Below are 16429 nucleotides of genomic sequence, written 5' to 3' on the forward strand. Positions count from 1 at the left end.
TCGTATTTTCATGTATTGTAATACATATATATGGTATTTATAAAGCAAGACAATGTTACCACCTTGTGTTACATACATTCTCATTTAATATTTAAAATATACATGACTTGACTTTCCAAAACAGTGATTCTTAAAGGCTTTAATGAGCTAGGGTTACTGATGGGATTATGTTATAATCACTCAAATGTATTGGGAGGGAAATGAGATTTTTAATAGTTGATGTCTTTAGGTGAAAAAGTACTCACATTACCATAAAGTATCATTTGATGACATTTCAGTCACCTAAAATGAAAACACTGAAACTTTTTTGTTTGCTTTGGATATAAGAAATAGCATTTTCATTGTATCTCACTTTAATGATAAGCAAGGTTAGAGGTTGTAAACTCCCCCCCCCCACAAGGTTTTATTTATTTATTCATGAGAGACAGATTGAGAGAGAGAGAGAGGCAGAAGCAGTGGGAGAAGCAGTGGATGCGAGACTCAATCCCGGGATCCCAGGATCACGACCTGAGCCAAAGGCAGATGGTTAACTGACTAAGCCACCCAGGCACCTGAGACTATAAACTTCCAAGTTAAAAAATAATGGGCAAAATTTACAGTTTTGGGAAATAAAAATTAAAGTAATAAGTGCTTTTTTAATTGGGGGTACAATAATATTAAATGAGAAATTTATTATTGGAGAAAAACCCCAGAACTTGGTATGAGAAGAAAAATATTTCTCTTTTTTTTTTTTAGAGGGAGGGGAAAGAGAGATGGGGCAGGGGCAGAGGAAGGAGGAGAGAGGATCTTTTTTAAAATTTATTTTTATTGAAATTTAATTAACATGTAATGTATTATTGGTTTCAGAGATAGAGGTCAGTGTTTCATCAATCTTATATAATACCTAGTGCTCGTTACATCATGTGCCCTCCTTCATGTCCACCACCCACTTACCCTATCACCTAACCCTCTCCCCTCCGGAGCCCCTCAGTTTGCTTCCTATGATTAAGAGTCTCTTATGGTTTCTAAACAAGACAAATCTTGTTTTTTTCCTGTCTTCCCCTATGTTCCTCTGTTTTGTTTTTTAAATTCACATATGAATGAGATCATATGATAATTGTCTTTCTCTGATTGTCTTATTTCACTTAATACCCTCTAGTTCATCCATGTTGTTGCAAATGGCAAGGTTTCATTTTCTGATGGCTGAGTAATGTTCCATTATATATATATATGTATATTTACATATATACACACATCATCTTCTTTATCCATTCATCTGTTGATGGACATCTAGGTTCTTTCCATAGTTTGGCTATTGTGGACATTGCTGCTATAAACATTGGGCTGCAGGTGCCCCTTTGGATCAATATATTTGTTTCTTTAGGGTAAATAACCCAGTAATGAAATTGCTGCGCTATAGGGTAGTTCTATTTTCAACTTTTTGAGGAGCCACCATACTGTTTTCCAGAATGGCTGCACCAGCTTGCCTTCCCACCAATAGTGTAAGACGGTAGGGGTGGGGAGAGAGAATCTTAAGCAGGCTCCACACCCAGTGCCAAGCCTGACATGCAAGGCAAGGCTCGATCTCATAGTCCTGAGATCATGACCTGAGCCAAGATCAAGAATTGGATGCTTAAACAGCTGAGCCACCCAGGTGCCCTTGTTTTTGATTCTTAATGAATAAGGCAACTAAGTAAAATTCTGTTCTGAAAACACACTAACCTACTTTGAGGTACTATAATGAATTCTGGAGTGTGACAATTGTATTGTAAACTCAAATGCTGGTTAACATACCTACATTTTGATCCTGTTGATTACTGATTACTTTGTAGCCTATCCCTCGGCCAGATCCTCTGCATAATAATGAAGAAACACATGACCAAGTGCTGAAAACCAGATTAGAAGGAAAAAATGAGCACTTGGAGCAAGGACCCATGATAGAACAACTTAGCAAAATGTTCTTTACTACTAAGCACCGTTGGTATCCTCGTGGACAGTAAGTTCTTTTCTTTAACCCCCACTTGACAACTAAAAGAATACATGGCTTTTCCTGCATTAACAAACTTATGAGGTTGTATTCTGCATTGAGAAATTAACACCCAGTATGATCACCTACTTAATTGTATTTTTAGATATACATAAAGGATAACTAAAATGAAATAGTACTTATTTTTTCTTTTATTTTAGTGGGGGAATTTAACCAAAGCTTTCAGCGAATTTTGCAAGAATTCTTGAAAATTTTTCTGTTCTGTGATAAAGTCATTTACTGTTTTTATTCATCTTCCTGCCAAATAATTGATCTTGTTCTCAGCCCACCTATGCATTTATTTAACAGATTTCAAGTTATTGTTAAAAAAAAGAAATGCGGTACAGCAAATGATTGGGCAGCGTATATGGCTCTCGGTTCCTTTAGAAACTAGTTGCCCTGTTTGCTAATACTCAGATTTTATTGCATGGATTCTTATTACCTGACTCTGGTTTTAATTATTTTTCTTGTTTTGATTCTTCTTTCTTGTATATGTGTCTTATTCCCTACCAAAACTGAGAGCTGACTATTTTTAGTAGTTTATGTTTGAGCAAACTTTGTTCTTATTCACTTAGTCAGCCAGTAACTAAGCACTAGGCTGGCACATTTCATGGCCGGACGTGCTTATGGAATTAATGAATATACATTCACCCACCTGCTCTGCTGAGTGCTGGAAGATCAAAAATACTGTCCTTGTTTATAAGTTGTTTGTAGTCAAGGAGAGAAAATAATACTGTAAAAAAACGAAGTCAAGCAGTTGAGCCTTGAAGAATGGTTAGGAGCTAGCCATGGGGAAAAGGTTCTGCAGGCTGATGGAACAGAATGTCGTAGAGTATACTGGGGAAATTGCAAGTAGTTCAGCTTGAATGGGACCCAGAATATGAGGAGGGAGTGTAAGTCTTATGAAGGAGTTTGTGTTGTGCTGAAGTTAGATTTTATTTTCATTACCAAATTTTAAGAAGAAAAGTTAATGCATTAGAAAATCATGAAGTGGGTTCTGTACTTGGGATACATGGAAGGTGTATATGAAAAGTTTGGAGTCAGGGGGGATCTGTTTGGAAACTATTACAATAGTCTAGGCCAGAGATGGGAATAGAAATGGGGAAAATAAAAGAAAGGACTGTGATAACAGGAGGAAATAAAAGGAGAAAGGAGGGGGAAAAAGAATTTTAATCAACAGTGGTAGGTTACCAGCTAAGTGTGGGAAGAGACAGGCAGCCTCCCAAGTTTCTGAAGACGTGTTTGGGTGGATGGTGGTGCTGTTCATATATGTGGGGAAACAGGTTTGACAGGAAGATGAACTCATTGTTGGTCGTGTTGAGTCTGAAGGATCAGTGGATCCTTCTGCTGGGGAGCAATTCTGAAAGCAAATGGATGTATGGACCTGGAGCTTGGTTTCCTTATTTAGTTTCTCTTCAGAAGGTACTTCCTCTTTTATCCTTAGGTAAAATCGAGATTCCTTAGGGCTCTAGTCTCATACTCTGTGTCTTGCTGAAATTCATTCAAAGGGCTTTAATTATATTTACTATATAGATGCTATGCTCCCTTATACTTTTTTTTTATTTCCTTGGTCTACTTGTCTACTTTTTTTTTTTAAGATTTTTAAAAATTTATTTGAGAGAGAGTGCATGAGCAAGGGGGAGTGGCAGAGGGAGAGGGAGAAGCAGGCTCCCTACTGAGTAGGAAGCCCAACGCAGGGCTCAGTCCCAGGACCCGGGGACCATGACCCATGCAGAAGGCAGGCACCCAACTGACTGAGCCACCCAGGGGACCATTTATTTTCTTGGTCTTATTCCCAGTATCATTGTTCATAGAAATTTCAAAATAGGTATCTGTCCAAAGTTTTAAATTCATTATAACAAAAACATAGCTCTTTTTTTTCTGTATTAAAAAAGTTCCTCCCTTAATAATCTTTCTATAATAAAAGTGATATTTCTGTATTAATTTCCCAGGGAAAAAATCTGCAATTCTTTGGCCACCATGGTGTCTTTCAATTCCTGCTTCTGTTTTATATCCTCTTTGATTTTTCTTTCATATTTAGTATCCACTTTGTTTATACATGCTCTTTGGGTTTAGAGTATGTAGAAACAAATCAGTAAACAATTTCTTAGCCCCATATCTATGTCATTACTATATTCTGTGATTTCTTTCCATGATTCATAACATTACTTGTGTTTATACTTTATTTTGTCTCATTATCTAGATATTTTAGTTTAAGCCCTATCTTGAAATTCTTCTGTTGACTTTCAGTACCTGTTTTCTTCCTGTGTGTTCCATATTGCTACAGTTGTCTTCCATCCTTTGTGTATAACCAAATCACTGTAGTTCTAAAAATCCTGTAAAGGGGACTCTAAGGGAACAAAATTAAAGGCAGGAAGACTATTAGGGAGTCTTAAAATCATGCGTGTTAGCTTCAGACTTTTATGTGTAGTATCCCACCTATGTTTCAATATTTATTTATTTATATTTAAAGATTTATTTATTTATTTGACAGAGAGAGATCACAAGTAGGCAGAGAAGCAAGCAGAGAGAGAGAGAGGAAGAAGCAGGCTCCCTGCTGAGCAGAGAGCCCAATGTGGGGCTTGATCCGAGGACCCTGGGATCATGACCTGAGCTGAAGGCAGAGGCTTTAACCCACTGAGCCACCCAGGCGCCCTGATGTTTAAATAATTACTTGTTTAATCTTGTTATTGCTTATTAGCTTTTGACTGCTAGTTAATTTAATCTCTTGGTATGTCTTGTCCCATCAGGATTACCAGGCACTTGCAATTTTAAGCAGACTTTAATTAGATGCAGTTGATTATCCCAGTATCTCTCCTAATAAAGTTTAGCAGAAATACTCCAGATACTAGCTTATGTATATAAATAAAATTTTTACTAATAGACATTGTCCTTGTGATGCATCATCTTTCAGAATTTTGAATAAGCTAAGGTATGATCACTAATCATTCAACAAATACTTGTTTGGTATCTAAATACTTATTTTGGACTAATGTAAGCCATTTTCAAGTATTGATTTCTAGATGTCATTGAGGTCTTCTTAAATGTCAGGCAGTGCATAGAGGGATGTTTTATTAAATATTTCACAGTTTTTAGATCCTGGCAATCAAAAGACTGGTACTCATTATGAATGTAATAATTGCAGGTATATAGTATTTTTCTTTTTTTTTTTTAAAAGATTTATTTTATTTATTTGACAGGGAGAGAGATCACAAGTAGGCAGAGAGGCAGGCAGAGAGAGAGGCAGAAGCAGGCTCCCTGCTGAGCAGAGAGCCTGACATGGGGCTCGATCCCAGGACCCTGAGATCATGACCTGAGCTGAAGGCAGAAGCTTAACCCACTGAGCCACCCAGGCACCCCATATAGTATCTTTTTAAATAAGTTTATATTAACAGATACAAAATGCTTGTATAAAGTATTTTTAAACAATGCAGTGAAGAGTAAAGTAGAAATTTTCTTTGTACTTACTCATTCCTTATGCCCCATAAACACTGTTAAACTCTTCCTATATGAATAGACCTATCTCATATTATAGTCAATCTTTTGCTTTTTTTTTTTTTTAAAGATTTTATTTATTTATTTGACAGAGAGAGATCACAAGCAGGCAGAGAGGCAGGCAGAGAAAGAGGAGGAAGCAGGCTCCCTGCTGAGCAGAGAGCCTGATGCGGGGCTCGATTCCAGGACCCTGAGATCATGACCTGAGCCAAAGGCAGCGGCTTAACCACTGAGCCACCTAGGCGCCCCAATCTTGTGCTTTTTAAACTCCAGTAAAGCCAAGCTCTTTTCTGGTGTACAACTTTGCTTTAAAGGGGACTGGGCTTACTCAAATCATCTCCTCTGCTAGTTACTAGCTATTTATTTAATCTTGTTATTATTAAAGAAAATAGAAATAATAATGCCTAATTTGCCTGGCATAAAAAGTAATTGATTAATTTCCAGTGTTACATTAGTTTCAGGTGTACAATATAGTGAATCACCAATTCTATATATTACTCAGCGCTCACAATAATAAGTGTACTCTTAATCCTCTTTACCTATTTTCTTTTTTTTTTTTTTAAGATTTTATTTATTATTTGACAGAGATACAGTGAGCGAGAGAGGGAACACAAGCAGGGGGAGTGGGAGAGGTAGAAGCAGGCTTCCCGCTGAGTAGGGAGCTTAATCCCAGGACCCTGGGATCATGACCTGAGCTGAAGGCAGATGCCTAACAAGTAAGCCACCCAGGTGCCCCCCTCTTTACCTATTTCATCTGTCCCTCCACCCACTTCCCCTCTGGTAACCTTCAATTTGTTCTCTATAGTTAAGTATCTGTTTTTTGGTTTGTCTCTTTTTATCTTTGTTCATTTGTTTTGTTTCTTGATTTCCACATAAGTGGAATCATATGGTATTTGTCTTTCTCTAACTGATTTATTTCACTTAGCAATGCATATTGTCTAGATCCATCCATGTTGTTGCAAATGGCAACATTTCATCCTTTTTTATGGTTGAGTAATATTCCATTGGAAAATTATATGTGTGTGTGTGTGTATAGAGAGAGATTTATATCTCTCTATATATATATGTCACATCTTCTTTATTCATCTATAAATGGACACTGGGATTGCTTCCATGTCTTGGCTATTGTAAATAATGTTGCAGTAAACATATATCTTTTAAAATTAGTGTTTTCATATTCTTCGGATAAATACTACATGATGATTTTGATATAAAATATAATAATGTAAGGGGCGCTGCGTGGCTCAGTTGGTTAAGCATCTGCCTTCACCTCAGGTCATGATCCCGTGGTCCTGGAATTGAGTCCCATGTAGGGACTCTCTGCTCAGTCCGGAGCCTGCTTCTCCCTCTGCCTGCTGCTACCCCTGCTTGTGCTCTCTCTCTGTCAACAAGTAAATGAAATTTTTTTAAAAAAAAGATTTTATTTATTTATTTGACACAGAGAGAGAGATCCCAAGTAGGCAGAAAGGTAGGCAGGAGTGGGGGGAAGCAGGCTCCCTGCTGAGCAGAGAGCCTGATGCGGGGCTTGATCCCAGGACCTAGGACCCTGAGATCATGATCTGAGCCGAAGGCAGAGGCTTTAACCCACTGAGCCACCCAGGTGCCCCCGTAAATGAAATCTTTAAAAATATATATATATAATCATGGGAGTTAAGTGCCTAGCTTATAGTATATGCTCAGTGATGATACGGTAATGATAATTATTAATATTGTCTCCTACTCATAGTTTTCCTCTTACTCCTTTTGAAGTATCTTTTCTTAGTCTTTCTGACCATTAAAATGGTATATTTCTCCATTTATTTAAATCTTTAAAAAATTTTCACTGAACAATGTTTTATATAGATTGTGTGTATGAGTATGCTATATTTTTTGTTAAATTTACTTCAAATATTTCATAATTTTTATGCTATTATAAATAGTATTGGTTTTTTAATTTCAGTTTCCAAAAATTTTTTGTTTATAATAGTTTTATTTGTTGTAGAAATATGATTGTTTATTGATGTTGTCTCCTGTGATCTTGAGAGTAGTTCTAGTAGTTTTTAAAATACATTCCTTAGAGGGGCGCCTAGGTGGCTCAGTGGGTTAAAGCCTCTGCCTTCGGCTCAGGTCATGATCTCAGGGTCCTGGGATCAAGCTCCGCATTGGGCTCTTTGCTCAGCGGGGAGCCTGCTTCCCCCTCCCTCTCTGCCTGCCTCTTTGCCTACTTGTGCTGTCTGTCATATAAATAAATAAAATAAAATAAAAATAAAACACATTCCTTAGGGAAAAATAAATAAATGAATAAATAAAATAAAATACATTCCTTAGGATTTTCTGTGTTGATGATCATGGTATCATTGAATAAAGGCAGTTTTACAGATTCTTTTATAATCTCTATGCTTTTTATTTCTTTTTCTTGCCTCATTTCACAGCTTAGAGTCTCAACTACAGTGTTGCATAGAAGTGTTAAGAATGGACACCATTGCTTTTTTTCCAGTTTTAGTGAGGGAAAGCACTGAGTCTTTAAACATTAAGTGTGATGTTTCAATATGGGTCTTTTTTCTAGATGCCCTTTATCAGGTTGAGAAAATCCCTTCTATTCCTGGTGTGGAGAGTTTTTATCATGAATGGATGTTGAATTTTGTTAGATGCTTTTTTCTGTATTTGTTGAAATGATCATAACATTTTTCTCTTTTACTCATGTGATGAATTATATTGAATGGCTTCAAATTGTACTAAACCTTTCATTTGTGGGCTAAACTTCACTTGGTGATGATATATATATATATATATATATATATACATACATATGTGTATATATATGTTTCTTTTTTATGGATTGTTTGGATTCTGTTTGCTAAAATTTTGTTGTAGAATTTTTACATTTTTATTAGGGATATTGGTCTATAGATTTATAATATCTTTGTCTGGTTTTGGTTTCAGAGTAATGCTTGCAACATAGAGTAGGTTTGGTACTATTTCTCTGTGTTTGGGAAGAGTATGTGTAGAATGGGTACTATTTCTTAATGTTGGAATTTACCAATGAAGCCATCTGGGTCTGGAATTTTCTTTGTGGAAAGAGTTTTAACTGCAAATTCAACTTCTGTACTCAATAGATAGGACTATTTAGTTTATCTCTTCTTGAGGGAGCTTTGGTGGTTCGTATCAGATCATTTCAGGATTTGTCCATTTTATCTAGATTGTTGAATTTATTTTTACCTAGTTTATAATATTCCTTTATGTCCTTTTAGTATTTTCATAATCTGCAGTGATGTCATCTCCCTCATTCCTGGTGTTGTTACTTTGTTATTTTGTTATTGTTACTTTGTTGATTTTTTTGAGAACCAGCTTTCGCTTTAATTGATTCATCAGTCTCTTCCTCCTCTCTTTCTTCCTTTTTTTTTTTTTCTTTTAAAGTAGGCTCTACACTGGGGCTTGAACTCAGGACCCTGACATCAAGACCTTAGCTGAGATCAAGAGTTGGATCAGGGGCACCTGGGTGGCTCAGTCTATTAAGCATCTTCCTTTGGCTCAGGTCATGATTCCAGAGTCCTGGGTTTGAGCCTACTTCTCCCTCTTCCTGCCACTCTGCCTGCTTGTGATCCTTCTCTCCATCTCTCTCAAATAAATAAATAAAATCTTAAAAAAAAAAAAATAAAAGAGTTGGATGCATAACTGACTGAGCCACCCAGGCGCCCCAGTTTTCTATTTTTGCTCCTCGTTATTTCCTTCCTTCTGCTTACTCTGGGTTTAATTTGTTCCTTTTCTAGTTTCTTAAGACTTATTGTTTAGAAACCTGTCTTCTTTTTTAATTTTTTAATGCTGTAAATTTCCCATCAAGTACTGCTTTAGTGCATTCCACAAATTTTGATGTTTTCATTTTAATTAAGTTCAAAATGGTTTTTAATTTCTTTTGTGATTTCTTCTTTGACCCATGAATTATTTAGCAGTGAGTCAATTTCTAAATATTTTGGAAATTTTCAGATACCTTTCTGTTACCGATTTTTGGTTTAATTCTGTTGTGATCACAGAGCATACTTTGTATGATTTCAGTCTTTGAGATTTGTTTTATGGCCCAGATTATGGTCTGTCTTTGTGAATGTTTCACATACATTTAAAACGTAGGTGTATATTATGCCATTATTGCTGGTAGTGTTCTAAAAATATCAGTTAGGTCTACTTGGCTGATAGTGTTGTTCAAGTTTCAAGTTCACTAATTTTCTGTTTATCTAATTATTATTAGAGGAACATTGAAATCTACATCTGTACTTAATGGATTTTTCTGTTTCTCCTCCCAATTCTGTGTTCATATATTTTGAAGTTCTGTTTTTAGTTGTATATATGTTTACTATTCTATTTTCTTGATGAATTGACACCTTTATTTTTATGAAGTCTTCTTTTTAATTGCTGCTAATATTTCTTATTCTGAAATATAATTTGTCTAGTATTAATAGCCTATACAGCCTTCTTTTGACTAGTGTTTACATGATCTGTTTCTGTTCTTTTACTTTTAACCTTTCTGTGTCTTTATATTTTAGATGAGTTTCTTAGAAGTGGAATATAATTGGATTTTGCTTTTGTCCAGTTTGACTTTTCATTTCAATATCAAGCCATCTTAAATGCTGTTTCCTTTGATTTTCAGTACTTTCATTTTTCTACCATTTGCTCTTAGCTCACTTTCTTCATAAAATTTAACTTGGTTATAGTTATTTTGAATAGCTGTTACCCCCATTAGCCCAAGTATATATAACTATAGGTGACTAGATAATGTTAATGTTATAATTGTGGGTAATTTTTTATTTATATTTCCTGCTCTAAATTATTCTCTCTTCATCAGGAATGCATCTTTTGTTTTGTACTTTTCCACATGATCTCTAAGACAGTAGTCTTAATACAGTATGTGGGACCTCAGTTACTGTCTGATAAAATATTATCTTACCTAATTATCTTCACAGCTTCTTGAAGGTATTCTGTTTTTCTTTGAAATGGTACTTTATTTATGGTAGTTTTGGGGATAGTCCACTGATAAATTTCTCAGTGATTCTTAGAAGATTTATTCCCAGAGTTTAGCTATCATATTATGTGGGTTTATTCAGTTACCATTTTATTTAGAGTTTCAGGTAGAGTAAGATGTTCCTTATTATCAAATTCTTAATCAAGGTCAGCAAAGTGAGTTATGATCCCAAGGTGTTGCCTCACTTCATTCAGTCCTGAACCTACATGCATTTAATTATTGACCTCACCCAGAGTGGGTGGGCTGGAAGGGTAGGTAAGTATGATTGTACAAAACTGATTCTGGGGGCGCCTGGGTGGCTCAGTGGTTTAAGCCGCTGCCTTCGGCTCGGGTCATGATCTCAGGGTCCTGGGATCGGGTCCCGCATCGGGCTCTCTGCTCGGCAGAGAGCCTGCTTCCCTCTCTCTCTCTCTGCCTGCCTCTCCATCTACTTGTGATTTCTCTCTGTCAAATAAATAAATAAAATCTTTAAAAAAAAAAAAAAACTGATTCTGAAATAGCCCAGTGGCCAATAAACACGGTGATTAGATCATCTCAAGCTTGGAAGTCTAAAGTTAATATTGTTATATGAAATTGATGAATTGCCTTTTGCCTTTTCCTAATCCTGATGATCTTACTTACTTTAGAATGGCAATTCAAAGAGTCTTAGATTTTCGGCTTTATGGTAAGAGTGGGTGCTAGGGCTGTTTTGAATTTTTAGTGTTGGAAAGTGGGTACTGAGGAAACCCAAGACATTGAGTTTGGGGTTAAATTGAACTTTTAGTTCCTTACCCTCTGCCTTTGCCTGAATGACTATTTTTACATTGATTTGTAGAGAGTTTGATTTTAAAAGATAACATATGTAACCATGTGGCTCCTGCTACTTCCTGTTTAATGATATAACGGGTATGAAAACAAATTAGCTTAGCCAGGGACGCCTGGGTAGCTCAGTTGGTTAAGCAGCTGCCTTCGGCTCAGGTCATGATCCCAGCGTCCTGGGATCGAGTCCCACATCAGGCTCCTTGCTCGGCAGGGAGCCTGCTTCTCCCTCTGCCTCTGCCTGCCATTCTGTCTGCCTGTTCTCGCTCTCTCTCTCTGACAAATAAATATAATCTTTAAAACAAAACAAAACAAAAAAAAACTAGCTTAGCCATTATATTACAGTTACCTAAAGTCATGGAACTTGGAACATATTCTTTGAAAGGTGCACCAAGTGTGATGGTGTATTCCTTCCATTGTAATTCTTTCCAGAACACATCATTTTAAGTGTTACAGTCCCTAATGGTTGTATGTGGGTTTTATTTTTTCTCCTTAATTCAGCCTTAATAGCTCATTGAAATTCTTTTTACATATCCAAATACTATCTTGGTTTCTCCTACTGATTTCATCGTTTTTACCTCTTAAGTTCAGTCCTCAAGGATCAATCTTCCGTTCTCTGCCCTTTCCTGTCCCATTTTCAAAGATGGTGATCTCATCTGGTCTTGTAGCTTTAAATACCTTCTGCATTCTCATGGCTCCCAATTCTGTCTCCGGTGAAGACCTGTCCCCTCCAGAACTGTATCCATCCAGCTGCCTACTTGACATGTCTAATAGCATCCCTAACTTAATATTGTCTTCTAATGGAGCTTCTGATGGTCTCCCACAACCCAGCTTCTCCTTCAACCTTCCCTGTCTCAGTTAATGCTTGCTCCATTCTTCTGGTGGCTTAGACCAGAAACCTTGGTGCCATTCTTTACTCTTCTCTTTGTCTCACACCCAGCATTTGTCTCACACCCAGCAAATCTTATTAGCTCTGTCTTCTAAAATGTATCCACATTTGACAAATTATCACCATTCCTTTTGCCACCATCCTGGTCCATGTCACCATCTTTTGCCTGGTTTATTGAATTACTGAATTGCCTGGTCTCCCTCCTTCTACTTTACTTCTCTACAGTCTGTTCTTAGCACATTGCCAGAGTAGTTCTTACATTTTTTCTGTTGAAAACATTCCAATAGTTTCGCATGTTACTCAGAAAAAAGCTAAAGACCTTAACTGTTAACCTATAAGAACCTGTATGATCTGATCCTCTGTTACCTCTCCACTCTCATTTCCTGTTTGTTTACTCTGTTCCAGCCGCATGGCCTCTTGACCGTTCCTTGAACATGCCTTTCCTGCAAAGCCCTTACATATGCTGTTCTTGCTATGTAGAATTCTCTTCCTGCTAGTATCAGCGAACCTAGCTTTCTCACTTCCTTTGGGCTTTTACTCCCTGAAACCTTCCTTGTCCAACTTAACTTGTTTTCCTGTCTCCTACATTGGAATGTAAGCTTCATGAGGGTAGAGATTTTGTCTTGTTTTGTGTACTACAGAATTCTTAGCCTCTAGAAGTAGTCACTGGCATGTAGTAGATGCTCATACATCTAAAAATTAATAAGTGAATGGGTAAATGCCCCTGATTCTCATAATACCTCTTAAAAGAGAAGATAGTAAGCTAACATAGCTCAACTAGATGTAAAGTTATGTTGAGGGAAAGAAGAATGGAAGAATTGAAAGAAGGCTGGATGGAAAGTAAGAAGGATTTGGAAAATAATTTTAAATTTCTTGAAATGTAGAGCAATCCTATAAATGTATGAATAGCAATACTCTTTTATTTAAATAACTTTTATTAGTTTTCCATGGAGGCCACAAAAATTTGTTACTCCCATCAGTAGGAAACAGATTTGAATATCAGACTGCAGTGTGAACCAGGAGATAAAGTTCTCTGGATTAAGAACTGTGGACAGTTATTTCAGATGTCACTGAGTCATTGTGTAATTTAAGAAGGGTAACAGTGTGTCTTGGTATTCCATGAATAGTCTTGGGTTAACTCTCTTGTTAATTATTAGTAGGATGGGCTTTTAATTCTCTCAAGGGTTTGAGTCTGATGATAAGTTATAAGGGTACCCTAAAATTAAAGTGCTTGCCCCTGGCTAGTGATTGTAGCAGATATTGAAATTCATGTATCATAAGAAAATGTGACTTTCTGGGGCACCTGGGGGGCTCAGTTGGTTAAGCGTCTGCCTTAGCTTGGGTCATGATCTCAGGATCCTGAGATTAAGCCCCATGTCTGGCTCCCTGCTCCACGGGAAGTATGCTTCTCCCTCTCCCTCTGCCCCTCCCCTCCACTCACGTGCATATGCTCTCTCCCCCTTCCCCCATAAATAAATAAAATCTTTTAAAAAAGGAAAGTGTGACTTCCCAAACCCCTATTCTGGTGACTAGCTGCTTTGAGAGAACACCTTTCAGGGCTGCATTAGTAAAACCTTGATTATCTGGCACATAACTGGAACCCTTAAGAAAATGATACTTTTCGGGGCTGCCTAGGTGGCTCAGTGGGTTGAGCCTCTGCCTTCAGCTCAGGTCATGATCTTGGGGTTCTGGGATCGAGTCTCGCATCGGGCTCTCTGCTAGGCGGGGAGCCTGCTCCTTCCTCTCTCTCTCTACTTGTGATCTCTCTGTGTCAAATAAATAAAATCTTTAAAAAATGACACTTTTTTATAATTTTTCTATGCCGGTATTAGTACCTGTGGGAAAGTTTATGTAAATTATATTGTGCTATATGTTTTATTCTACAACTTAATGTTCTGTGTTATTTTATATAGATGTACTTCATTTTTTCAGCTTAATTTTATTTTTGCAATTTAAAAAGATCAGTATCAAATAACAATGCATAGGAGAGTTGCCAGTATGAAACCATAAAATAAGCAAAAAAGAATGCTTTACTATCTTAATCATAAATAAAGAGCACAAGCTATGTGTCTTACCATTTATGGTGTAGAAATCCTTACATTGAATTTCCACATTACCAGAAAATTAAATAAAACTTAGACCAATTTGCCAAAATGCAGTCTTGAGATAATTTTTGAAGAGAACTCATTACCATAAACATATGTACTCTGTGTAGAAATTCTCTTAAATCAATAAATAAAATAAGGAAAGCAAAGGAGCAAAAAGAAAAATTATTCTGGTGAAATCACTCCAAGTCAGTCACTGCTAACATGCATTTTATTTCTCTTTTTATATCTTTCCTAAGTTTTGTTAGTTTGTGTATTTTTACATGGCTTTAATCATACTGTATATAGGGGCGTCTGGGTGGCTCAGTGGGTTAAAGCCTCTGCCTTCAGCTCAGGTCATGATCTCAGGGTCCTGGGATCAAACCCCGCATCTGGCTCTCTGCTCAGCAGGGAGCCTGCTTCCCCTTCTCTCTCTGCCTGCCTCTCTGCCTACTTGTGATTTCTGTCTGTCAAATAAATAAAATAAAATCTTTTAAAAAAATCATACTGTATATATAAATTTACATCCTGCATCTCCCCATCCCTGATTAATCTTTAATATTTTAGTATTAAGATAGTTAATATTTTAACTATTTTTCTATATGATTTAGACTAGATTTCCAGAAGAGGAGTTACTAGATCAAAACTTATGACTATTTAAAAATATTTTTTGGTATATATTGCCACACTGCTTTTCATAAGTGTTGTACCAGTTAATACTTTAACCATTTGGGTCTGATGTTGCTTATTTCATCACACCTGTGCTTGGGTTGGGCATTATGATTTTTAAAATATTTGTGATTGCAAAAACAAAAGTTCCTCACTGTTCAATTTGTACTTCTTACGTTTTTTGTGACGTACATTTTCTAGAAACAGTATTAATTGTATCCTATTATATATTAAAACATGATTTTAAGAGACCTCCATTTAAGGGAGAACATCCCCTTATAAATAAAACTTTAATAGAGCATGTTCAAAGGACAATTATCGATTTTTGTGTGTGTCTTTTTAAAATTTTATTTTTTTATGTATTTGAGAGAGAGCACAAGCATGCACAAGCCAGGAGGAGGGGAAGATGAAAAGGGAGAAGCAGGCTGCCTGCTGAGGAGGGAGCCCAATGTGGGGCTCCATCCCAGGTCCCTGGGATCATGACCTGAGCTGGATGCAGCTGCTTAACTGGCTAAGCCACCAAGTCACCCCAAGGCAATTGTTAATTTTTAATTAAGGATCAATTATCCAGGTTACCATATTGAAATTAACTTCAAGAGTGGCAAAAGAAACCTTTCCAAAATGCTTATTTAGTAGAAAAAATTTTCACAGTGGGGAAAGTGGCTTCTTGTTAAGAAAAATTTAAATATTTATCTCGGATATATCTAACATCTATCTATATTAGGTTTCATTGAGATCATTGAGTACAAATGAACAACAAACTAATCATAGAAATTTGGTATTTCTTTCAGGAACAGTTAACATTTACTAAAATAATACCTTAAATATTTTCTTCTTTTCAAGGTATCATAGACGTCGTAGGAAACTGGATCCTCCAAAAGACAGATGATACTGAGGTTTTCAGGAATCGAAAAGATGTTATCTTGTGTCTCATTTGCTTTTTGAGAAAATGCATTGAGTATATTCACTAACGTGTTATATAGCAAAATAATAATAAAATGTGTTCATATATTACAATGTGTGTTTCTTTATATATATTAGGAGATTGTGGATTTGACAAACCTACTTCATCTTACTTTAGACATTAAGGTCTGCCATTTATGTTTATGTGTCTAGTGTGATTAAGTATTTTTACATCATCAGCCAAATATTGTTAGTAGTGTAAATATGATTAATAGAAATGTGCATGGTTCTTCTCAAGGAGATTTTTAAATTGCCTTTGGAAAGAAACTCATGAGGTCCACCCAGAAAATAAATGTTATAGTTCTTCCTTGTGGCTTCTAGGAAATAATTAAATTGCAGTTGATCCTGACCAACATGAGTTTGAACTATGCAGGTCCATTTATACCTAGATTTTTTTTTTTTTTTTGGATAAATATAGTCCAGTACTGCAACTGTATTTTCTCTTGATTTTCTTAGTAACATTTTCTTCTCCCTAGCTTTATTGTATGATTATAAAATACACATAACAAGTAAAATTATATGTTTATTGACTG

At 36.3% G+C, this 16429-nt stretch overlaps 1 protein-coding gene across 1 annotated transcript in view; it reads left to right on the forward strand.

The window, feature by feature from the left end:
• Positions 1 to 15950, forward strand: part of MRPL42 (mitochondrial ribosomal protein L42) — a 31598-nt gene extending 15648 nt beyond the window's left edge. The window contains exons 5-6 of the mRNA XM_059186520.1: positions 1812 to 1975; positions 15777 to 15950. Of these exons, the coding sequence (XP_059042503.1) occupies positions 1812 to 1975; positions 15777 to 15822 (210 nt within the window). The 3' untranslated portion in view covers positions 15823 to 15950. The remainder of the gene's footprint in view (positions 1 to 1811; positions 1976 to 15776) is intronic.
• Positions 15951 to 16429: the final 479 nt, after the last annotated feature.

This window comes from Mustela lutreola, chromosome 8 (genome assembly GCF_030435805.1).
Source record: "Mustela lutreola isolate mMusLut2 chromosome 8, mMusLut2.pri, whole genome shotgun sequence".
Lineage (NCBI taxonomy): Eukaryota > Metazoa > Chordata > Mammalia > Carnivora > Mustelidae > Mustela > Mustela lutreola.